This window comes from Candoia aspera, chromosome 1 (assembly GCF_035149785.1).
Source record: "Candoia aspera isolate rCanAsp1 chromosome 1, rCanAsp1.hap2, whole genome shotgun sequence".
Classification (NCBI taxonomy): domain Eukaryota; kingdom Metazoa; phylum Chordata; class Lepidosauria; order Squamata; family Boidae; genus Candoia; species Candoia aspera.
In genome coordinates, this window is record NC_086153.1 from 329,634,442 (window position 1) to 329,660,409 (window position 25,968).

General features: G+C 43.4%; 2 protein-coding genes across 8 annotated transcripts in view; both read right to left on the reverse strand.

The window, feature by feature from the left end:
* Positions 1-2,595, reverse strand: part of EPS15L1 (epidermal growth factor receptor pathway substrate 15 like 1) — a 39,210-nt gene extending 36,615 nt beyond the window's left edge. For 5 of the 7 annotated variants that reach the window (XM_063290626.1, XM_063290628.1, XM_063290624.1 and 2 more), the window contains exon 1: positions 2,423-2,497. In XM_063290626.1, the coding sequence (XP_063146696.1) occupies positions 2,423-2,485 (63 nt within the window). In that variant the 5' untranslated portion in view covers positions 2,486-2,497. Of the gene's footprint in view, positions 1-2,422; positions 2,498-2,529 lie in introns of those variants that run through there. The other 2 variants (XM_063290627.1, XM_063290625.1) reach the window with 1 other exon arrangement.
* Positions 2,596-3,215: 620 nt separating this feature from the next.
* CALR3 (calreticulin 3) lies at positions 3,216-25,870 on the reverse strand. The gene is made up of 9 exons (XM_063289105.1): positions 25,627-25,870; positions 22,528-22,629; positions 21,015-21,218; positions 20,567-20,661; positions 19,835-20,044; positions 4,368-4,481; positions 4,131-4,274; positions 3,872-3,964; positions 3,216-3,412 (listed from the first exon to the last, which is right to left on the reverse strand). Exons 1-9 carry the CDS (start codon positions 25,868-25,870, stop codon positions 3,272-3,274), a joined length of 1,347 nt encoding a protein of 448 aa, XP_063145175.1. The 3' UTR covers positions 3,216-3,271.
* Between the last annotated feature and the right edge of the window lie 98 nt (positions 25,871-25,968).

A 25,968-nucleotide genomic window follows, 5' to 3' on the forward strand; every position in this document is an offset into this window, starting at 1 on the left:
TACACAGCCCTTGGAATTTGCAAGCCAGATGCACCCAACGCTTCCAGAAGCACTTGGCTTCAAAACACCCTTTCTGAAAAGAGCAATTTATAACTGACTGGTTGTGCTTGACATCTGGGCTATGCGTGGCTCTGGGCTTTTCTGCAAGCAGAGCCAACATGGAGATGCTTTCTCTGCTAGACAGCAGCCATTAACTTTGCAGGAATACAAATCAGCCTGGGCAGAAGGAGCATTCAGGGTTCTAAGGACTTGGGTCCGTGTCCAAAAAAGGAGCCTGGAAAACAGCACTTGGCATCAGGCACATAATTCTCGCTTGAACCAGAATAAGCTTCACAAGGGATGCTCTTAGCAACATTATTTATTAACATGCCTGCAACAAATCTCCTCTTTACCTACACAGAGATCCCTGTATTTGCTTCCCTCCCAGAGAAAGATGTAAATGTTTCTTTCACTGAGTACTCATGACACATTCCATGTATCCCTCTCCCATCTTCCTTTGTGGCCAAAAGTTTACTGTGTACTACTTCATTGAAAAAAGAGCCTCACGAAAGTCCAGTTAAATCCTTAGAATAATTAAGGAACCTCTCTACTGGCATGACTGAATTCTTGATCAAGGGGTCCTTAGTTAACAGTTACCCCCAGGAACCTGTTGGGAAAGCCCACCAAGAGAGGTAGTGCTTTTCTAGTTTTTGCCAGGAGTCACTGTAAATCACCCATAGGGAGATATGTGTGGACAGTACACAAAGTTGTGGATTTAACCAAGAGAGAAGAAAACACACCAATCTTTGATTATGTTTCCCCACATAACTCAACCAGTCACTTATGGGAGTTCATCACCCAGGGTTGCACAAAACCCCTCCCTTATTGTGACACGCTATATCCGGCAGGCCAGCCAGCTCAGCATCAGGGGCCTTTGTATATTCTCCCCAGCCTTGTGCTAATTTCCATCTCTTGCAACATTCCTTCAACCTGGTAAGGAAATTCTTCTGTGGCTGAAGCTGCCTAGGGAAGTGAAACTTCCCTCGAACTTCAGTGCAGAATCCAGGCGGCTTCTGTGGCCGCTGAGCCACTTTTCAGTGGTATCTGAATTAGGCTGCAGGTTATGAGGCCATCAAAGAATTATCTTCAACTATTGCAGGTTACAGACTATCTTCTCCAAAGAAGCTCCATTGGTACCACTTCTGAAATATCTTCAGGTCCCCAGGACAATATTTTCCAAGGCCTTATATTTTAACCCCTAGTTATGATATCAGCTAACATGGCTTTTAAATTTGATGGAAGTGTGTGGCTTTTTGCCAAATAATAATACGATGTTTGTAATTCTCTTCCCTTGCCTTCTCTTGCAAAATGTGTAGTATTTCATATTTTATTTATTTTTCACATTTCTATCACCGCCCATCTCCCCCTAAAATATGCTATTACTTGACAACATGATCTTCAGATGTTTTTTGATAGCTTATATGTCACTGTTAAATTGTTTGTTATTCAGTGAGCATTATAAGCCCTGAGAGCCCTCATTCTTCCCAGGTTGGCCATTAAAATGCTGGACAAGGCTGAGCATATGCTTTGAGGTCTACAGCCCTGCTACATCCAACTTTTTCAGGAATGGATTTTAATTTGGCTTAATTTCTAGGTTTTCTTCCAACAAGCCCTTTAAGGTTTTTCCAGAAGAAAAGCTGCCACCTACTTGAGTTACTCCCTCTTCAGTCTTTTGGTTGTGTATTGGGCTTCCCAAAATTCCCAACGTTTAAGCAGACAAATTTCCAATGTTCAACTCAGGCTCGGTCCTACCTCTAGAAACCACACCAGGAAGCATCCATGGGTACAAACTGCATCATCCGTGTTCTACTTTTCTGGGAGAAAATACTTCCATGACTATGATTTGGCAGAACTTAAACTCTTCATCGCCTATTAAGATCCTCACCAAACACACGCACACCCACTCCCATACCCAGGCGAAGGCAACCTATTTGTGCAACAGCGGTCCCTCAATCAAATCCCGGCCCGGAGGACTTCCAGCCCCTTCTCGTCTTCGCGGTAGCATCCTAGCCCGCTATCCGCGCAGATGAGGTTTCTTTCCATCAGCCCTGTGAGGTAGGCTGGGCTGAGTCATTTGGGTGTAGCAGGCAGCTTCTCGGCCGTGGCTCGGTAGGGGTGGAGACGGGACCCTCAACGTCCCAACCCCGGGGCTACATTGCTCTGCTGCCCCCACCCCCCGGGCTGGGTTGTCTGACCCCTTTCCGCCGGCGAGAACGACTGGCCTTCCCGGCCCCTCCCTGTCAGCGCACAGCGCTCCGTCCTTTCGGGGGAAGGAAAAGGACGAGCGCCCCTCCCGCCAGGGAGACCCCCCTCAAGGTCGCGTGTTTTGCGGGGAGGAGGTGGCTGCCCTCCCCTGCCCTCCCCTCCCCTGCTTCTGACTCACGGCGGGAGTGTCTCTGCTTTCTTGAACTGCGACTGCTCTTCCTCCCCTCCTTTCCGCCGCCATTCTCCCTCCTCATCCCTCTGCCGCCCTTCTTCTCGGCTCCCTACCTGCGCGCCGCCGCCGAGGGGGCCGAGCGCCGCCATCTTCCTCCTCCTCCTCTCCTCCTCCTCCCGGGAGGGGCGCGGTCAGAGAGGGACGGGGCGTGGCCACGAGAAGTACAGCAACAGCGGCCGGGGCCGCAGCGCCGCCAGTCGCCCAATAGAGGAAGCGCCGAGAGAACCGCCTCGCAGCGGCGCCCCGGAAGGTCCGCGGAAGATGCTCTGGCTGCCGCTCGGGAGTGGTCCTGCTGGGAGACGAGCCGGTCGTCCTCGGCAGCCTCCCCCGCTCGCCCCACTCCACTCATGCAGGAGGGGCATCTGTGGGGCTGGTGCCGCCGAGCAGAGTTCCAAGGCACGAAAGGGGCACCCCCCGCCCCCTTTTCCATAGGGAGGGTTTCTGGGGTAAGTCAGAAAAAGCAATGGGCAACGCCGAGTCCCAGAGATAATCGGGGAGAGTGAATCGCCTGACCTCGGTTACTGTCCTCTGCCTGCTTCTGGGTTCACACAAACGCGATCTTTGCTCATGAACGGTGGATGACTGGACTTTAACGAGAGGGGGGATGTGCACGTATATTGAACTTTTCCGAAACTAAGTAATTATGAACACTTTTTCTCAACAGTTTACTTTACTAAAAAACCTTTTGGTATCATTATCAGCCAAAACCAAACGGTGTTCCAAGGTGGCTGTTAAATGTGGTCCCCAGCCCTTAACGTTTTTCTCTCCCTGCTCCAATTTAAGTTCCGAAAAGAATCAGAGCTCCTCCTTCTGGGCTACAATTCTCTCAGATTTGTTCTTTTGACGTGGTTTCTTTTTTGGCATCTTCTCGCTTCTTCTCTGTTCCCTTTTCTTTTCTTTCTCTATTTGCTTCTTGTTCATTGTCTGTTCCGGGTTCTGGAAATTTTAAATGGGAAAGGAAAGATCACCTTAGTAAACTTGCTGTCACTTCAGATCTCCAGCTAGGCAAATCCATTCCCTTGCAGGAATCTTCCTTGATGTGCTTCCTCCCAGCTAACCTAATGTGACAACTGGAAGAACAAGCTGCAGATGGAACAGATTGGTTCTGATTCCATGTGCAGCAGTGGCTGCTGGCCCTGGGTGCAGCAGAGAGACCCCCTCTTCATTTTCTCATCCAGGTGATAAAATGGGCAGCACCCAGTCCAGGAGAACTGGGAAAGCCATCACAAGCAGCCTTATTGTGTGAGTGTGGCTATTTTGGAAAGGCACCTACAGAACAAGGAGTCTCCATCATAGTGGATTCCCTTGAGAAAAGGATCAGGTGGTAGCAAGGATGATAAAGCCACAGGAGGAATCTGCTCCTTGGTTGCATCCCACAGAAGAGTTAACTCTTACCTTAGTTTTGCCCCACGTTTCATCACCAAATTTCTTTGCATAGTCTTCATCATCAGTGATCAAGATATTATCAAAAATAGTTCCAGATCTCACCTGCAATTAAGGAACACAGTTCTGTGCCTTCATATACATTTGGATTAACAGCTCTGTGTTGCTGACTTTTTTTCATGCAAGCAGGAGCACACTCACTTCAGCTTACTTACAGCCAATGAAAATGGCACAGTAATAAACGCACAAAACAAGGAGAAATCCAACCGACCTGCCAAAGGTCTAGACCAATGACGCTGATGTTCTCATAGACAGAGAGGCTTGAGTCTGGCGCATACTCGGGATTCACAATCTGGGGATGGGGCCAAATGCCTTTGTAGTTTGGATTTGGGATTTTCCTGGGCTGCCACTCCCCCTGCAATAAACCACATGTTCTCAGTAGTCACTGCCCAAATTGCCACCCAATTCCTCAAAGTTCACCTCAAAGCATGAAAAGGTGGTGCCATACTCTGTAGAGAGGATTCTTGAGCAGAGGAGGTTGCCAGGTGCCCTGTTCTGCATCATCCCAGTCTTTAGGTTTCTCAGCACTGTTGTCAACAATGTATTCAGCAATATCCCAATCCTATCGCAGGGGTGAAAAAACGGAAGAAAAGCAAAATGAGCAACTCCTGCTCAGCAGATAAAACTCACTGACTTGTCTTACGGAGGCCAGTCTCTCAGAAACTTACTATGAGGATAATAGAAGAGAGAAAGATAATCAGCAAATATTTTACACAGAATAGAGAGAGAGAGAGATGAGATCTGCTGGTGTAACTATCACTTACATAATGGGAAACTTTTCCAATGGGAATTGGAATTCCCAATCCAACCCCTCTTCACCTTTCACAGTTTACCTCAATCAGGAATAAGAAAGCCTTTTATTGTGAAAAGCCAATAACCCAGGACAAATGTGGTCCACAAACTGGAGGCCCCAGAACAAATGTGGTCCACAAACTTTTTATGCCCCTTCCACAAGCTGCTGATTATTATCTGAAATTGGTGGCAAATTTTTCTGCCATTTTGAGATGGGGAACACACAAATAACATAAAGTAAATCCTGCAAAAGTCAATATAATTTTATGAAACAAAGCAAATCCCTGCAAGCCTTCTCAAAAACACTACTATGTGTGGAGCTGGAAATTAGAAAAGTTAATATGAAGTTTTCTCACATTATTATTCCACCCACTGCAACTCTCAGCTACGTTCATTTCCACTGTGGTCCCCAGACACCCAAAGGCTGCCCACTCCTTTATTAACCTATGGGAAAAAAATCAAAGCTCCACCCAGACGTTAGGCAAAACCAGAACATGACATGGGTGAAATATGTAGCAGTGCAGAATTGTTCCTTTTTTACTCCTTCTCTTTATACCATCCCACATGCAATTAGAGTGAGTACCACTGCTTTCTTCAGCAAAGGATCGTTACCTTGTCGTGGTGCTGGAGCTTGAGCACCTCAATGATGCCATGAGCTAAACCGTGAAGGGCCACCCAAGACGGGAAGGTCATGACAGAGAGGTCAGACTAAATGCGATCCCTGGGGAAGGTAATGGCAACCCACCTCAGTATTCTTGCCGTGAAAACTAAATGGATCAGTACAACCAGAGATATGTCGGTATACCATCGGAAGATGAGACCCCCAGGTCGGAAGATGGTCAAAATGCTACTGGGGAGGAACAGAGGATGAGCTCAACTAGCCCCAGACGTGATGACGCAGCTAGCTCAAAGCCGAAAGGACGGCTAGCGGCCGACGGTGCTGGTGGTGAACGGCGAATCCGATGTTCTAAGGATCAACACACCATCGGAACCTGGAATGTAAGATCTATGAGCCAGGCAAATTGGATGTGGTTATTGGTGAGATGTCAAGATTAAAGATAGACATTCTGGGCGTCAGTGAACTGAAATGGACTGGAATGGGCCACTTCACATCAAATGACCACCAGATCTACTACTGCGGACAAGAGGACCACAGAAGAAATGGAGTAGCCTTCATAATTAATAGTAAAGTGGCTAAAGCAGTGCTTGGATACAACCCAAAAAATGATAGAATGATCTCAATTCGAATTCAGGGCAAGCCATCTAACATCACAGTGATCCAAATATACGCCCCAACCACAAATGCTGAAGAAGCTGAAGTAGAGCAGTTCTATGAGGATCTGCAGCACCTACTGGACAACACGCCTAAAAGAGATGTTATTTTCATCACAGGAGACTGGAATGCTAAGGTGGGCAGTCAAATGACACCTCGAATTACAGGTAAGTATGGCCTGGGAGAACAAAACGAAGCAGGACACAGGCTGATAGAATTTTGCCAAGACAATTCACTCTGCATAACAAACACTCTCTTCCAACAACCTAAGAGACGGCTTTATACATGGACTTCCCCAGATGGACAACACCGAAATCAGATTGATTACATCCTTTGCAGCCAAAGGTGGCGGACATCTGTACAGTCGGTAAAAACAAGGCCTGGAGCTGACTGTAGTTCAGATCACGAACTTCTTCTTGCACAATTTAGGATCAGACTAAAGAGATTAGGGAAGACCCACAGATCAGCTAGATATGAGCTCACTAATATTCCTAAGGAATATGCAGTGGAGGTGAAGAATAGATTTAAGGGACTGGACTTAGTAGATAGGGTCCCGGAAGAACTCTGGACAGAAGTTGGCAGCATTGTTCAGGAGGCGGCAACAAAATACATCCCAAAGAAAGAGAAAACCAAGAAGGCAAAATGGCTGTCTGCTGAGACACTAGAAGTAGCCCAAGAAAGAAGGAAAGCAAAAGGCAACAGTGATAGGGGGAGATATGCCCAATTAAATGCAAAATTCCAGAGGTTAGCCAGAAGAGATAAGGAATTATTTTTAAACAAGCAATGCGCGGAAGTGGAAGAAGACAATAGAATAGGAAGGACAAGAGACCTCTTCCAGAAAATTAGAAACATTGGAGGTAAATTCCAGGCAAAAATGGGTATGATCAAAAACAAAGATGGCAAGGACCTAACAGAAGAAGAAGAGATCAAGAAAAGGTGGCAAGAATATACAGAAAACCTGTATAGGAAGGATAACAATATCGGGGATAGCTTTGACAGTGTGGTCGGTGAGCTAGAGCCAGACATCCTGAAGAGTGAGGTTGAGTGGGCCTTAAGAAGCATTGCTAATAACAAGGCAACAGGAGACGACAGCATCCCAGCGGAACTGTTCAAAATCTTGCAAGATGATGCTGTCAAGGTAATGCATGCTATATGCCAGCAAATTTGGAAAACACAAGAATGGCCATCAGACTGGAAAAAATCAACTTATATCCCCATACCAAAAAAGGGAAACACTAAAGAATGTTCAAACTATCGAACAGTGGCACTCATTTCACATGCCAGTAAGGTAATGCTCAAGATCCTGCAAGGTAGACTTCAGCAGTTCATGGAGCGAGAATTGCCAGACGTACAAGCTGGGTTTAGAAAAGGCAGAGGAACTAGAGACCAAATTGCCAATATCCGCTGGATAATGGAAAAAGCCAGGGAGTTTCAGAAAAACATCTATTTCTGTTTTATTGACTATTCTAAAGCCTTTGACTGTGTGGACCATAACAAATTGTGGCAAGTTCTTAGTGGTATGGGGATACCAAGTCATCTTGTATGCCTCCTGAAGAATCTGTATAACGACCAAGTAGCAACAGTAAGAACAGACCACGGAACAACAGACTGGTTTAAGATTGGGAAAGGAGTACGGCAGGGCTGTATACTCTCACCCTACCTATTCAACTTGTATGCAGAACACATCATGCGACAAGCTGGCCTTGAGGAATCCAAGGCTGGAGTTAAAATAGCTGGAAGAAACATTAACAATCTCAGATATGCAGATGATACCACTTTGATGGCTGAAAGTGAAGAGGAACTGAGGAGCCTTATGATGAAGGTGAAAGAAGAAAGTGCAAAAGCTGGTTTGCAGCTAAACCTCAAAAAAACCAAGATTATGGCAACCAGCTTGATTGATAACTGGCAAATAGAGGGAGAAAATGTAGAAGCAGTGAAAGACTTCGTATTCCTAGGTGCAAAGATTACTGCAGATGCTGACTGCAGTCAGGAAATCAGAAGACGCTTAATCCTTGGAAGAAGAGCAATGACAAATCTCGATAAAATAGTTAAGAGCAGAGACATCACACTGACAACAAAGGTCCGCATAGTTAAAGCAATGGTGTTCCCCGTAGTAACATATGGCTGCAAGAGCTGGACCATAAGGAAGGCTGAGCGAAGGAAGATCGATGCTTTTGAACTGTGGTGTTGGAGGAAAATTCTGAGAGTGCCTTGGACTGCAAGAAGATCCAACCAGTCCATCCTCCAGGAAATAAAGCCAGACTGCTCACTTGAGGGAATGATATTAAAGGCAAAACTGAAATACTTTGGCCACATAATGAGAAGACAGGACACCCTGGAGAAGATGCTGATGCTAGGGAGAGTGGAAGGCAAAAGGAAGAGGGGCCGACCAAGGGCAAGATGGATGGATGATATTCTAGAGGTGACGGACTCGTCCCTGGGGGAGCTGGGGGTGTTGACGACCGACAGGAAGCTCTGGCGTGGGCTGGTCCATGAAGTCACGAAGAGTCGGAAGCGACTAAACGAATAAACAACAACAACATGGCCTGGGTGAACAAAACAAAGCAGGACATAGGCTGATAGAATTTTGCCAAGACAACTCACTCTGCATAACAAACACTCTCTTCCAGCAACCTAAGAGACAGCTTTATACATGGACTTCCCCAGATGGACAACACCGAAACCAGATTGACTACATCCTTTGCAGCCAAAGGTGGCGGACATCTATACAGTCGGTAAAAACAAGACCTGGAGCTGACTGTAGTTCAGATCACGAACTTCTTCTTGCACAATTTAGGATCAGACTAAAGAGATTAGGGAAGACCCACAGATCAGCTAGATATGAGCTCACTAATATTCCTAAGGAATATGCAGTGGAGGTGAAGAATAGATTTAAGGGACTGGACTTAGTAGATAGGGTCCCAGAAGAACTATGGACAGAAGTCCGCAACATTGTTCAAGAGGCGGCAACAAAATACATCCCAAAGAAAGAGAAAACCAAGAAGGCAAAATGGCTGTCTGCTGAGACACTAGAAGTAGCCCAAGAAAGAAGGAAAGCAAAAGGCAACAGTGATAGGGGGAGATATGCCCAATTAAATGCAAAATTCCAGAGGTTAGCCAGAAGAGACAAGGAATTATTTTTAAACAAGCAATGCATGGAAGTGGAAGAAGACAATAGAATAGGAAGGACAAGAGACCTCTTCCAGAAAATTAGAAACATCAGAGGTAAATTCCAGGCCAAAATGGGTATGATCAAAAACAAAGATGGCAAGGACCTAACAGAAGAAGAAGAGATCAAGAAAAGGTGGCAAGAATATACAGAAAACCTGTATAGGAAGGATAACAATATCGGGGATAGCTTTGACGGTGTGGTCGGTGAGCTAGAGCCAGACATCCTGAAGAGTGAGGTTGAATGGGCCTTAAGAAGCATTGCTAATAACAAGGCAGTAGGAGACGACGGCATCCCAGCTGAACTGTTCAAAATCTTGCGAGATGATGCTGTCAAGGTAATGCATGCTATATGCCAGCAAATTTGGAAAACACAAGAATGGCCATCAGATTGGAAAAAATCAACTTATATCCCCATACCAAAAAAGGGAAACACTAAAGAACGTTCAAACTATCGAACAGTGGCACTCATTTCACATGCCAGTAAGGTAATGCTCAAGATCCTGCAAGGTAGACTTCAGCAATTCATGGAACGAGAATTGCCAGATGTACAAGCTGGGTTTAGAAAAGGCAGAGGAACTAGGGACCAAATTGCCAATATCCGCTGGATAATGGAAAAAGCCAGGGAGTTTCAGAAAAACATCTATTTCTGTTTTATTGACTATTCTAAAGCCTTTGACTGTGTGGACCATAACAAATTCTGGCAAGTTCTTAGTGGTATGGGGATACCAAGTCATCTTGTCTGCCTCCTGAAGAATCTGTATAACGACCAGGTAGCAACAGTAAGAACAGACCACGGAACAACGGACTGGTTTAAGATTGGGAAAGGAGTACGGCAGGGCTGTATACTCTCACCCTACCTATTCAGCTTGTACGCAGAACACATCATGCGACATGCTGGGCTTGAGGAATCCAAGGCTGGAGTTAAAATAGCTGGAAGAAACATTAACAATCTCAGATATGCAGATGATACCACTTTGATGGCTGAAAGCGAAGAGGAACTGAGGAGCCTTATGATGAAGGTGAAAGAAGAAAGTGCAAACGCTGGCTTGCAGCTAAACCTCAAAAAAACCAAGATTATGGCAACCAGCTTGATTGATAACTGGCAAATAGAGGGAGAAAATGTAGAAGCAGTGAAAGACTTTGTATTCCTAGGTGCAAAGATTACTGCAGATGCTGACTGCAGTCAGGAAATCAGAAGACGCTTAATCCTTGGGAGAAGAGCAATGACAAATCACGATAAAATAGTCAAGAGCAGAGACATCGCACTGACAACAAAGGTCCACATAGTTAAAGCAATGGTGTTCCCCGCAGTAACATATGGCTGCGAAAGCTGGACCATAAGGAAGGCTGAGAGAAGGAAGATCAATGCTTGGAACTGTGGTGTTGAAGGAAAATTCTGAGAGTGCCTTGGACTGCAAGAAGATCAAACCGGTCCATACTCCAGGAAATAAAGCCAGACTGCTCACTTGAGGGAATGGTATTAAAGGCAACACTGAAATACTTTGGCCACATAATGAGAAGACAGGTCACCCTGGAGAAGATGCTGATGCTAGGGAGAGTGGAGGGCAAAAGGAAGAGGGGCCGACCAAGGGCAAGGTGGATGGAAGATATTCTAGAGGTGACGGACCCGTCCCTGGGGGAGCTGGGGGTGTTGACGACTGACAGAAAGCTCTGGCGTGGGCTGGTCCATGAAGTCACGAAGAGTCGGAAGCGACTAAACGAATAAACAACAACGACAGCCACTGCTTTCCCACCTCAGACCTAGATTAGCTTTATGGGGAAAAAGAATATTTAGTATCTTGCAGTGGAAGAATAGTAAATAGTTTTAACCATCCTTGCCATATACTACAGTATTCTCTCACCCTGTCAGCCTTGTGAAGTAGTCCAGACAAGAAGCACACCCAGAAGTACTAGCTCTAGCTTTATTGTAAGGTTACATTAAGAGAATCTTGCAAGTCTGAAAGCTCATCTTCCCCCCACCTCACCTTTACAGTCCAAGAAACTAGGAGGGTCCCTTCTGAGAGATTTGCCATACCCCCATTCCTTCTGCAGACTCAGTTGCCATTTGCCTGACCATTGTCTAGTCTGAGGCTCTTCCTCCTGTCTCCCAAGGTTATTCCCACATACGATTACACATCCCATGAAAAAGGAGAAACCTCTAATCCCTGGGCACTCATTCCTGTAGGACACTATAAACATACTACAATATTGGAATATTTTCTGCTTCCTTGCTCACACATTTTTTTGTATTCGAAGTCTGAGCAGTTTCTAGAAGAACTGTACCTAATTCTTTTTTTATAGGTTCTGGAGGATTGAAAAAAAAAAGTCTTCTCTTTGGTCTAGTTGTTAAAGCACCAGGCTAGAAACAAGGAAATGGTGAGTTCTAGACCCACCTTAGTCATGAAGCCAGCTGGATGACTTTGGTCCAGTCACTCTCTCTCAGCCCTAGGAAAAAGGAGGCAATGGCAAGCCGTTTCTGAAAAATTTGGTCAAGAAAATGCCAGGGACTTTTGCAAGGCAGCCACCAGGAGTCAAGACTGACTCCAAGGTGTGCACACACACATACAGAGGACTGAGAATGAAATCGAGAGATGTTACATGTCAAAAACATGTAGGAAAGTTCAAGAGAATGAGCAAGATAATGCCATGAAATGGATCTGGTAACAATACATTCAAGAAAAATAGAAATATTGTGGCTCCAATCCATTACACAGGTCACAATATGTTATTTTTATTGTGACATTGTAACCACTGACAGTTGCAAGATTGCAGCAGGATAAAAATTGAATAAATAAATATGTAGTGCTGATACTATTTTCCTGAAACAAACTTCAGGGAAGAAAGAATTGCTAGTAGCTGAAATAATAAAATGTTTCAGCTGTTCTGATATCTACTGGGAATCAGTATTCAGCAAATCCTTTGCAGGTTGCTGAAAAAGTTCTTGTTTAGGAAAACAAGTAGGAAGGAGTGAGTCAGCAATTCTCAATCTTAATAAAAAGTCAAGAAATGGCCAGTGAGAATAAAGTAACAAAAACCTTGTGAAGAAACTGCCAGTGCTGTAATTCTTGTCATTATGGAATGTTAATAATGAGTGAGCCTGGTCAGACTTGTAGCTCATGTTTCAGAAAATTTTATTTCAATGAGGTAAAGGTAAAGGTTTCCCTTGACATTAAGTCCAGTCGTGTCCGACTCTGTTTCAAAGCCGAAGAGCCGGCGTTTGTTCGTAGACACTTCCATGGTCATGACTACACGGAACGCCGTTACCTGCCTGCCGAAGCGGTACCTATTAATCTACTCACATTGGCATGTTTTCGAACTGCTAGGTTGGCAGGAGCTGGGACTAGCAACGGGAGCTCACCCCGTCACGCGGATTTGAACCGCCGACCTTCCAATTGGCAAGCTCAGCTCAGCGGTTTAACCCACAGCACCACCGCGTCCCACTTATTTCAATGAACTCAGACAAATACTAGTAAAAATCTTATGGCTGAAAAATTAATAAGAAAAGGGGCCCAACATTCTCAAAGGAATAATTATAATGTGCATGCTCAAAGGAATAATTATAGGTGCAAAGAAATTACAAAGGGAACATTTTAAAAAATGCTAGTAATGATGTTTAACAAAGCTCTGGAAAAAAAGAGTGGATGTATGTAAGAAATGGAAAGAAAGGTGGGTCACAAGAGCAAATACATCCAACTAGGTAGACGTGCAGTGATACTACCAGGAAAGCTAAAGTTAGCAAGGTGCTAAAAACAGGAAGGAGGGCCCAGGTATGTTCCAAGCAAGCTGAGGGAGGAAATAGTTCAGTGAAGATAATAAAATGTTAACAGGTGAAAAAAGTGAAGGTAGATCTACTCATATTTTGTCTCAGAATTCTGTGTCATTTCCTATATGTATAACTGGGGAGCTATCAGGATTCTGCTCAAGATCAGGAAAGAATTGGAAAACATCCAGCTATTTTCAATCTGCAGATGTCCCTGAGTTACGTTCAGTTCCTGATGTCTACACAGACACCTCCATGGGGTTTTCTTGGCAACAGTATAATGGTGATTTGCTATAGCCATCTTCCAATATGTCTTTTTCAATTTCCCAGCTTTGACATTCCTTGGAGGTCTCCTGTTTAATTCCTAACCAGGCCTGGCCCTGCTAAACTTCTGAGGCCAGTCAAGGCTAACATATCCAGCCAAGTATAGCTCTTTGGATCCCAAGGCAAAGTCAGTTGGGGGCCCATCAAGAATTAGCAGTTCCATTTGAGGGAGTAGACCTGTTCTTGTGCTCAGGGCTTTTACATACTGTATAAGCCACCTTGGGAAGGAATGACAGCAGTAGCAGTAACTCTCTTGGGGGTGGCAGGTGGAGTAGCACTGGCAGATTGTGCCAGTAATAGGAGTAACCTGCGCTGCAGAAATCAGAGTGGCCACTAGACAGCAGAAAAGGTTAATAGAGTTCTCTGTATCTCTCTGCTGCCATCTAGTGGTTGCTCTTGTCAGTATGCACTGAGGGTGGTGGTTGCTCACCTGAAGCCTACCACTCTGCTCTGACAGTCACTCTAGGTCAGTGTTTCTCAACCTTGGCAACTTTAAGATGTGTGGACTTCAACTCCAGAATTCCCCAGTCAAATTCCTCTGTGGGTGGCATGCTAGCCCTGCAGCAGACCACAATCAGGTCTGGTTAGTTTGAAGACTGAAGACCTAGCTGGGTCTCTATCTCTAGTGGTGGCTCTACCACATCTGCCTTGACTCCATCAATGCCACTGTATCCAACTACCTTAAACAAATTTAAATCTTCAGGGCCAGATTAATTGCATCCTAACAGAGAAGAGGAATCTTATGATTTAGTGCACAATAGTTTCACAAGCTCTGAGAAATTCTGAAAAATAGATGTGACATAACAGGAACATAAACACGTTTATTAAGCAAAACGGAAGAGCCGGGAAAGTAAAGACTGGTCTGCCCAAATGCAATTCCAAGGTAATGAAAAAGGAATCAATTTGTTACAGTGAGAGAGAAGCCTGAGAAACTGATTAGTAAGAGGCGGCATGGATTTGCCAAGAAAAAAATCCTGCATTTTTTTTTAAAAATCAGGTTACTGGCTAATTTCCTTGTGAATGCTATTGACATAATTTATCTTGATGTTAACAAAGCAAATGTCAGAGTCCTCTTTATATTCCAGTAGGCCAACTGGCAAGCTGCCCACGAAGACTATTCAGAGGCTGCAGCCAGTCCAGAGTGCAGCAACATAGGCAGTTTTGGGTGTGTCTTTATACACCCATGGCATACCTCTGCTACAGGAGCTGCAGTGCTTTCAGGTGCAATTAAATTTTGTATATGCATCTGTTTGTTTGTTTTTTTACTTTTCTTTTAATATTGTTAGCCCCCCAGAGACATTTATTGAGTTATTTATTTGTTGACCAAATAAATAAATTCAAGATGCGGTTATCACCTATAAAGCCCATCATGGCATACGGCCTAGCTATTTGAGAAACCTCACTTCCACTGTTTCTGCCTATCCCAGCCTTTCTCAGCCTTTTGACCCTGGAGGAACCCTTGAAATATTTTCCAGGCCTCGGGGGACCCCTGCACACTCAGGCTCAAATAGAGGCCAAAAGTTACAAAATTACGATATTCGTTTCATGGGTAGGTCTGTCTGTATGCATTAACAGTGTTCTTAAGCTGAAAATGAAGAATGAAACTTACTTCTTTATTGTGAAGTTGCCTGGATTTGAAATATTTTTTTAAATAAATCATGATCTCCCAGGGAACCCCTAGTGACCCCTCGCAGAACCCTGGGGTTCCACAGAACCCTAGCTGAGAAATCCTGGCCTATCCTGTAACATTGGACAGAGTGGGTGTGCTGTGGTTCCCATCTTTAAAACGCTGCCATCTGATGGGAACTAGGAGGCATGCTTTCTCCATTGCAGTGCCTGCCCTCTGGAATAGTATCCCCACTGGTGGTTTGAACAGCCCTGACCCTGCTGTCCTTTTAATTAAATTCAAAGGCCTTCCACAGGCTCTGGAATAGGTGGGATATACTGTATGTCCATCCTGAATGCGATTGTATTAATGGTTGGGATATGATGGCTCCTTGGTTACAGCTATCTTGCATTATTACTCTTTTATTGTCTTAGAGATGAGATGTGTTACAATGATATGCCACCCAGAGTCATCGTGAGTTTGTTGTTGTTTATTCGTTTAGTCGCTTCCGACTCTTCGTGACTTCATGGACCAGCCCACGCCAGAGCTTCCTGTCGGTCGTCAACACCCCCAGCTCCCCCAGGGACGAGTCCGTCACCTCTAGAATATCATCCATCCATCTTGCCCTTGGTCGGCCCCTCTTCCTTTTGCCTTCCACTCTCCCTAGCATCAGCATCTTCTCCAGGGTGTCCTGTCTTCTCATTATGTGGCCAAAGTATTTCAGTTTTGCCTTTAATATCATTCCCTCAAGTGAGCAGTCTGGCTTTATTTCCTGGAGGATGGACTGGTTTGATCTTCTTGCAGTCCAAGGCACTCTCAGAATTTTCCTCCAACACCACAGTTCAAAAGCATCGGTCTTCCTTCGCTCAGCCTTCCTTATGGTCCAGCTCTCGCAGCCATATGTTACTACGGGGAACACCATTGCTTTAACTATGCGGACCTTTGTTGTCAGTGTGATGTCTCTGCTCTTAACTATTTTATCGAGATTTGTCATTGCTCTTCTCCCAAGGATTAAGCGTCTTCTGATTTCCTGACTGCAGTCAGCATCTGCAGTAATCTTTGCACCTAGAAATACAAAGTCTTTCACTGCTTCTACATTTTCTCCCTCTATTTGCCAGTTATCAATCAAGCTGGTTGCCATAATCTTGGTTTTTTTGAGGTTTAGCTGCAAACCAGCTTTTGCACTTTCTTCTTTCACCTTCATCATAAGGCTCCTCAGTTCCTCTTCGCTTTCAGCCATCAAAGTGGTATGATCTGCATATCTGAGATTGTTAATGTTTCTTCCAGAGATTTTAACTCCAACCTTGGATTCCTCAAGCCCAGCTTGTCGCATGATGTGTTCTGCATACAAGTTGAATAGGTAGGGTGAGAGTATACAGCCCTGCCGTACTCCTTTCCCAATCCTAAACCAGTCCGTTGTTCCGTGGTCTGTTCTTACTGTTGCTACTTGGTCGTTATACAGATTCTTCAGGAGGCAGACAAGATGACTTGGTATCCCCATACCGCTAAGAACTTGCCACAATTTGTTATGGTCCACACAGTCAAAGGCTTTAGAATAGTCAATAAAACAGAAATAGATGTTTTTCTGAAACTCCCTGGCTTTTTCCATTATCCAGCGGATACTGGCAATTTGGTCTCTAGTTCCTCTGCCTTTTCTAAACCCAGCTTGTACATCTGGCAATTCTCGCTCCATGAACTGCTGAAGTCTACCTTGCAGGATCTTGAGCATTACCTTACTGGCATGCGAAATGAGTGCCACTGTTCGATAGTTTGAACATTCTTTAGTGTTTCCCTTTTTTGGTATGGGGATATAAGTTGATTTTTTCCAATCTGATGGCCATTCTTGTGTTTTCCAAATTTGCTGGCATATAGCATGCATTACCTTGACAGCATCATCTTGCAAGATTTTGAACAGTTCCGCTGGGATGCCGTCGTCTCCTGCTGCCTTGTTATTAGCAATGCTTCTTAAGGCCCACTCAACCTCACTCTTCAGGATGTCTGGCTCTAGCTCACTGACCACACCGTCAAAGCTATCCCCGATATTGTTATCCTTCCTATACAGGTCTTCTGTATATTCTTGCCACCTTTTCTTGATCTCTTCTTCTTCTGTTAGGTCCTTGCCATCTTTGTTTTTGATCATACCCAGTTTTGCCTGGAATTTACCTCCAATGTTTCTAATTTTCTGGAAGAGGTCTCTTGTCCTTCCTATTCTGTTGTCTTCTTCCACTTCCGCACATTGCTTGTTTAAAAATAATTCCTTATCTCTTCTGGCTAACCTCTGGAATTTTGCATTTAATTGGGCATATCTCCCCTTATCACTGTTGCCTTTTGCTTTCCTTCTTTCTTGGGCTACTTCTAGTGTCTTAGCAGACAGCCATTTTGCCTTCTTGGTTTTCTCTTTCTTTGGGATGTATTTTGTTGCCGCCTCCTGAACAATGCTGCCAACTTCTGTCCAGAGTTCTTCTGGGACCCTATCTACTAAGTCCAGTCCCTTAAATCGATTCTTCACCTCCACTGCATATTCCTTAGGAATATTAGTGACCTCATATCTAGCTGATCTGTGGGTCTTCCCTAATCTCTTTAGTCTGATCCTAAATTGTGCAAGAAGTTCGTGATCGGAACTACAGTCAGCTCCAGGCCTTGTTTTTACCGAGTGTACAGATGTCCGCCACCTTTGGCTGCAAAGGATGTAATCAATCTGATTTCGGTGTTGTCCATCTGGGGAAGTCCATGTATAAAGCCGTCTCTTAGGTTGTTGGAAGAGAGTGTTTGTTATGCAGAGTGAATTGTCTTGGCAAAATTCTATCAGCCTATGTCCTGCTTCATTTTGTTCTCCCAGGCCATACTTACCTGTAATTCGAGGTGTCATTTGACTGCCCACCTTAGCATTCCAGTCTCCTGTGATGAAAATAACATCTCTTTTAGGCGTGTTGTCCAGTAGGTGCTGCAGATCCTCATAGAACTGCTCTACTTCAGCTTCTTCAGCATTTGTGGTTGGGGCGTATATTTGGATCACTGTGATGTTAGATGGCTTGCCCTGAATTCGAATTGAGATCATTCTGTCGTTTTTTGGGTTGTATCCAAGCACTGCTTTAGCCACTTTACTATTAATTATGAAGGCTACTCCATTTCTTCTGTGGTCCTCTTGTCCACAGTAGTAGATCTGGTGGTCATTTGATGTGAAGTGGCCCATTCCAGTCCATTTCAGTTCACTGACGCCCAGAATGTCTATCTTTAATCTTGACATCTCACCAATAACCACATCCAATTTGCCCTGGCTCATAGATCTTACATTCCAGGTTCCAATGGTGTGTTGATCCTTAGAACATCGGATTCGCCGTTCACCACCAGCACCGTCGGCCGCTAGCCGTCCTTTCGGCTTTGAACTAGCTGCGTCATCACGTCTGGGGCTAGTTGAACTCATCCTCTGTTCCTCCCCAGTAGCATTTTGACCATCTTCCGACCTGGGGGTCTCATCTTCCGATGGTATACCGACATATCTCTGTTTGTACTGATCCATTTAGTTTTCACAGCAAGAATACTGGGGTGGGTTGCCATTACCTTCCCCAGGGATCGCATTTAGTCTGACCTCTCTGTCATGACCTTCCCGTCTTGGGTGGCCCTTCACGGTTTAGCTCATGGCATCATTGAGGTGCTCAAGCTCCAGCACCACGACAAGGTAACGATCCTTTGCTGAAGCATCGTGAGTTAGGTTGCTTTATAAGTTTGAATTCTAAATAAACAAATAAATACCATTAAGAATTTAAACATAAGTAAAACCTAATTAACATAAAGGTCTTTGGCATCTTCCTGAACTGCCATGGTAAGGAGACCAGGGTACAACTCTGAAAGAAGTGTATTGCATAATGTGGGTGCAACCACCGAGAAGACTGCCGACCTAATCTTGTCAGCCAAGCCCCTCCACATCATTGCTGGCACAGAAATACAGGTTCAGATTTCATGCATCTTCCCCTTCAGGAAAAACACATACTGGATGAAGCTGTCCACCAATGCTGGCAGAAAGGAATGGGAAGGTGCATATCAGCAGCTGCCAATTCATCTTTTGCACGCCCTCCTACATCAGGGAAAATGCACAAAGGGCAAAACTTGTAAGACCTGCTACATATCTTTCCCCCCAGACAAGATACACATTGGCTTTTCCTGTTCACCCCTCATGTACCTTTTTCCACACAGGAGGAAACAAGAATGGTGGTGCTCTGTGTCCTAAACCAAGGGATGTTAGTGGATGGGTCTTTTGAGTAGTAGGTGAACTTTTCTTCCTTAATAACCCCTAATTCTACATATTACTTCACCTGCCAGGCAAGTGAAGAATTGGATGTGATCCCCAGAGGAGATCATTATCCACCCTTGATGTAGAAAAACTGGTGGAGAGGATTTATCAAATTTGCAATTGACACAGAATTCAGAAGACAAAGGTGGAAGAAAAAATAACTGATCTTAAAGAATGAAGACTGGCTGAAGCCAACAAAAGAAAATTTGGCAGAAACAAGTCCAAATTTCTAGACGATGCAACGGAACATACATATCAAAAAGATCTCAGGATTGTAGACAATCACCATCTGAACAAAAGAGTATAGTTGTATAGTTTCTGTCTCATGGGAAGAAGTAACTTGAGTTTATATAGCACTAATCTAAGGTCATTTAGAGTACTGTGGAATGGACTTGCTGAAGAACAACACAAATGGTCAGCATCTTCTGTGTGGGAACCGTGAAGGCTCTTTCAGCCTGAGAAGTCCTAATGGCATTTTTAAACCTTGAAAGGACTATCACGAAGAGGAAAAATGCTTGTTCTCTGCTCTCACGAAGCCCTACATTACAAGGGGATAGTGTTTGACCAAATCTTAGGACAACTAGTTTAGTAATAAGATTAGTACACTCTCTTTGTAGACAGCCGTTTGTTGTGGATGCCATAGCTCTGGATTTCCCACACTGGACAGGGAATTATCCACTTCCATCATATAACATCACCTCTGGCTTAGTGTCCTCTGGATCATCAATTTCAGCTTCATCATCCCAGTTCTCTGGTTTCTTCACTGCTGGATCATTTATTCTCCTTGGTGGCAAGAAGTCCCAGTCATCTTCCAAAATGCCTGATATAACCATTTTATTATCAATTTTCACTTTATATGTGTGATCTGGTTTTAAAATCAGTGTATATAGGTGTGTGAATCCATCCACCTAAATCGAAGTGTGGAAAAAGAGAAATACCGGTTTGTTTCATCATTACCTTCAGTAAAACTAATTTCAGAGGGATGGCCATATTAGTGTGCAGCAACACTACATGAGACTAGTAAATGTGCAAAGCAACTCTGGAAATATTCATACAAGTGTTTGCGCTAAATGTGCATAGGGCTTTAAGCTTACCATACAGAAGTCTCCACCAAATAGCACCTGCATTGTTTGCTGTACAAAATGTCACTTATGTGCAGTTCTAGCCAACTAAAGCATATTGCAGTAAAGAAGTATTTTTTGAGTCCTGCACAACTCCTGATAATTATATGGGCACATGACAGTTTTCTTGGCAACAAATTATTTGCTATTGCCTTCTTCCATGGTGTTTTTTTTTCAATTTCCCAGTGTAGCTTACAACCTTGGTATTCTCTGGTTACAGTTAGCCAACATCTTTTATCTGACTCTCATGGCTCAAGATCAGAATATTATGGATCGTAACTTTTAATTATCATGATTTTTGGCACTTACTTTGCAGCGAATTTGTTTCTTAACAGGATAAACTTTGTTCTTGTAGTTTAAAATGATGTGGACTTTCTTTGTATCAGAACCACATATATCAGGCCCTGAAAGAGATAACAAAATTTGCCCTCTTGTGCCACTTAGAGTACTGAAAATGCCTCACTTTATTTCAGACTGATAACTTTCTACCTACCTCCAGTATTAAATGCAGATAAAAATGTGTAAGGATCACATCTGTCAGGAACTTCTATGATTCAAGTCCCTAATACAGAAGCTGAAAGGGAGCTCTGGAAGTATTTTCATCAAGTTTATCTTAGATGAATTTTGATTCTTAATTAGATTTATACCTCTCATTAATTTTGGGACTTAGTGAAAGAAAGTTATTTCAACAGTGCTGTAAGTAAACTGTGCCAATTTTGTTACATGATTTTAGCCAAATTTATCAAAAGCAGCTCACCAAACATGATGTAGTACAGAGATTCCCCACTCATGTTCTTTTGGTTCAGACTAGAGGGAAATATTTTCACATAACCACCGCCACAATCAATTTTCTGTTCATGCTTTACTGTATACTGAATTACCAAAGATTTTCCTTTATTGCTGAATGGTTTAAATCGTGATGAGATGGCATAAAACTTTGAATTTTCACTTGTCTGCAGACCTAGAGTATATGAGAAGACATTTCATACAGAGACCAGAATTGTAACATAATTGCCAAAGCGCTTAAATAATCATAATAAATATAATTAAAAAAACAATAAATGCATAACAGCTGTCCCTAGTTCCGGGGGGTGGGGGGTAGCCAAATATCACATTTCAGATGCTTATATTGGAAATGAGCAATCTTTTAAAACATCCGTACTCCATATTATGGTAATATCTTATCCAGATAACAGTACAAACTGCTGAGCAGATGAGGCAGTAAATAAATAGAGGGAGGGAGGGAGGGTAAGTGTTCAGGCAATGGAATTCAGTTATATTCTCAACACTGAAGGCATGCAGCCTCCTTACACGTTTTAGTTAGGCTTTATCAGATGCTGGGATGGTTTCAGTTTTCACCATGGACTCTCCCAAGGGCACTTGAATGGAAGGAATAAACAAAGGTTGATCCTCCATTTTCTAAAATATTAAATCCAACTAATACCTTGAAATCTCCATCCTTAGACAGAACAAGTACGTGTGTTAGTAAATGAGAAACGGGAGAGAGAAGGTAATTTTTATATTACTGAAGATAGATATGTTTTTAGATGTTGCTCTATGTGGAACAGCAGGTAGCTTTGCCTAGCGGTTAAATGGAATGAATCTTCAGAGAGTAAAGTCAACTTCAAAAGTATAAACCATATTTCTCCTATGTAGACTGTCACAGCTGAATGGTTTTTGACATCACAGTCTAGCCTAGAAATCTGGTAGACTGGTATTATCTCCTTTCCTAGCACAATTAACTAGGTTCAACCTTACTTAGCTTCAGAACCTAGATAAGTTCAGCCAGGTGCTGCTGAGGCATGTACTCCTTACATTAGACCAGTGTTTCTCAACCTCAGCAACTTTTAAGATGTGTGGACTCCAACTCCCAGAATTCCCATAGACTGGGCAATTCTGGGAGTTGAAGTCCACACATCTTAAAGTTGCTGAGGTTGAGAAACGCTGCATTAGACTATGTTCCACAGCAGACATTAACTTAGATGCTACCCCTTATATCTGATTCCTGTCCTGCATTTCTGCTCCCTCATGACAGCAACAGCTGGGCCTATTTGTGTATACAGGACATGCCCAACATTATGATCCTGAGATTAGCAGAAATGACCACTGAATTAGAACCAAGGGCAGGTGAGAAAAAGACAAAAATATACCCTCATGACTGGTTTTTAGTACTTCTAATCTCATTGTGACTTAAAAAAAAATCTCCTAAAGAACAGAAATAATATCCAAGCAGATACATTAATTATGAATTTCATAAAATATCTCCAAACCTTTATCAGTTTCACGATCGCCATAAAAATTTCCAGCTGTCAACCTAAACTTTCCATAGTTGGATTTATGCTGAGAGAGCACCCATCTCTCCTTCCATTTTGCTGTTAACAAACATGAAAATATTTGTCACTGAATGGAACTGTTGGTAATAGCAAGCCAAAAGCCACAAACATAAGACAAACAAAACAAAACGTATAGTAACATACTATACACAAAAGGCAGAGTGCTAATGATAGGTGTAAAAAGTTGGAGTGGATAGATAACACATACATATTATATGATCAAAGGTATTACATATAGCACACGTACATATGTATCTATCCATGTCCACGCAGTCATTGCAAGTTTGAGCACACAATTAAACAAAAATGGAGTTAAAATGACCAGCACTTAACAAATAAAGAACATAAGAAATGGGAATGGAATCTGCAGCCAGTGACTTTAGCATGCTTAACTGTCCTAAAATCAGCAGCAACTCTTTGATGAAAAGAAACTAGCAGTTAAATAAAAGCTGTAACAACAAAGGATTTTTGGTCACCCGCAAGACCATGTTTTTGCAGCAATGTCTTATTATGACTTTCCTGCTGGAAGTGGTTACAACTGCTATAGTTGGAAATCACCTACTGTATTCAGTAAAGAGAGAGAAAAGAAAAAAGTCATGGTTGACTGCAGGGATCATATTAAATTATTTTAGAAACATTGTAACACCATGTTAAGATTCTGATTTAATTCTGTAGAGGTCTGAATTGCTGTACTGTATTATCCAATAGAAGAGAATATCTGTAGCTCAGGTTGAACTATGGAGTCCTTGGTGCTCTCTGAGCTTGGTTGTTTGCTTGCAGACATTTCATTATCCAGCTAGGTAACACCATCAGTGCTAGTGAATGTGGGGTTTGCTCCCTATTTATATACAGTATCTTGCTCTGCCAGTGTTGGTGGGGATGTGGTTTTCTCCTTGGCAGTTCCTTGATTAGGGTATTGTTTTCTGCTTGATTGTTTGCCTGTTGTTAATCCCTGCTTATCTGGGTATAAGCTGCTGGAGAGGATGTGTTCCAGTCTGTTTCCTTCTTAGCTTTTTTATTGTCTCTTTTGACTGATGTGTAAATATGGTTTATTTCTGTGTGTCTATTGATGGCTGATTTGTATGAATGCCAAGCTTCCAGGAATTCCCTAGCGTTTTTGGATTTAGTTTGGTCTAGGATGCTTAGTTTCCCAGTTGAAACTATGGTTGAGTCTGTCCATGTGTTGTGAGATTAAGGAGTTTTCATTATGTCTTCTGACTGCTAGTTGGTGTTCATGGATGCGCTCTGCTAGTCTTCTGCCTGTCTGTCCTACATAGTGGCAGTTTCAGTCCTTACCTTATACTGTTATGTTGTAGATGACTCCTGTTTTCTCTTCTTGGGCTGTATGTTTTGGGTCATTATCTTGCTGGAGGACCCATGACCTGCGGCTGAGACCTTTTTAACATCGAGCATTATATTTTGCTCCAGAATGCCTTGATAGTCTTCTGATTTCATTGTGCCCTGCATAGATTCAAGGCACCTGGTGCCAGAGGCAGCAAAGCAACCCCATAACTTTACGGAGCCTCCTCCATGTTTCACAGTCAGGTTGGTGTTCTTTTCTTTAAAAGCATTGTTTTTTCTTCTGTGAACATAGAGTTGCTGTGACATACCAAACAGCTCTAATTTTGTTTCATCTGTTCAAAGGACATTCTTCTAGAAGGACTGTGGCTTCTCAACATGCATTTTAGCAAACTCCAGTCTGGTTGTTTTGTGACTGTCTTTCAGATGTGGGGTGTTCCTGGGTCTTCTACCATGGAGGCCACTTTCAGTCAGACAGTGACAAATGGTGTGACTTGATATTGTTGTACCTTGAGCCAGGATCTGTTTTGAAGTTTTCCTTAGTTCTTTCTCTACCATTCAACCTATCCTTCTGTCAAATCTGTCAATTTTCCTCTTGCAGCCATGTTCTGGGAGGTTAGCTGTGGTCCCATGGACTTTAAACTTCTTGATAATATTAGCAAGCGTGGTCACAGGATCATGAGGCTCTGTGGAGATGGTTTTATAGCCTTTACCATGCTTGGCTATTACCTTCTTCCTTTCCCCCTCAGACAACTCTCAGCTTTTCCTTCTTGTCCATATTCACTATGCTGCACACAATGACACAAAATGCCAGAGTACTTTTCTCCATTCAAACAGGCTAATGATTATGAGATGGAAGGTACCTGTGATACTAATTAAATAGCCTGCTTGAGAGATCACTAAAATCCAATGATATCTGTTAACTTTTAATGGGTACCAGTAATTCTCTTCACACCATTTTCATTTGTTTTATTATTTACAAGAATATTTTAAGTCATATATCAAAAGCTCTGTCTGCTCTATGGACTATGGAATAAAGAGTGCCATTTACTTGTGTCAGTATCAACTTATTTCACTGCAAAATTGGGATTCTTTGGGGAAAAGCGGAGGGGCATCAATACTTTTGGCAGCATCTGTATAGCTGCCCTTCCTGGTTACTCAAGACACTAAGCTTTCTCCTTTCTTTAGGCTGTTCATGTGTAATCTATGTGGCAGGTTGGGCTGAGATACTATCTGACCGCATATCACATAGGAAATTCCATCCTCTCCCTGTCCACGTCTGTCACTCTACATTTTGTACTGCACCCATCACATTTAGGCGAAGGCTAGTGGTTCTCTGGCCTTTTATAGCCCAGATCCGGTAACTTCATTTTAGGCGAGTTTTAAAAAGTATGTTTATGGAATGGAGAATTTTAATATAAATATAACTACTATTTTACTGCTTGAATGTCTCCCATTTCGATACAAAACTTTGATTTGTAAGGGACTGCGGCTGAGTTCATAGGCATACTTAAAACAGGTCAGCAAAGAGCTAGCATATTCGCACAACATGCTAAGTTTGACTAGTATTAAATCTGGTTAGCTTCTTGTGACTTAGCACGTCGCCCGAACCGAGGAGCTTGGCTCGTTTGCGGTCCAATACGACAAACCCTTAAAACCGGTCAAGGAATCACTTTGCCCAGTCACGTGCCGATCTGACCCCGCCCTTTGCCCCGCCCTTGCTGCTGCCGCCTCCACCTCCGTCCAGAAACTGCTCCCGAAAATAGACGGCGCCATGGGCTGGCAGAGGCAGAGCTAAAGCCAAGATCAGGGCGAGCAACAGCGGTCCCATCGCGAGACGGCAGCGAACACAGTTAACGTTGAGGAAACGGCTGCCGGAGGCCAACGATTCTAAGCTTCCGGTTCCACGCGCATTCAGGAACGCTCGCCCGCTCGCTCTTGATTGCTTACTTTCCCGCCTTTCCCGCAGGGAGATGCCCATTGGGTCTCGTTAAGCGTCCTTCCTCTGATTGGTCTTTTGCCTTCGAGCTCTCATGCTACTACTAGCTCATTGGTTCCCACGGGCGCACGGAGTTGCCT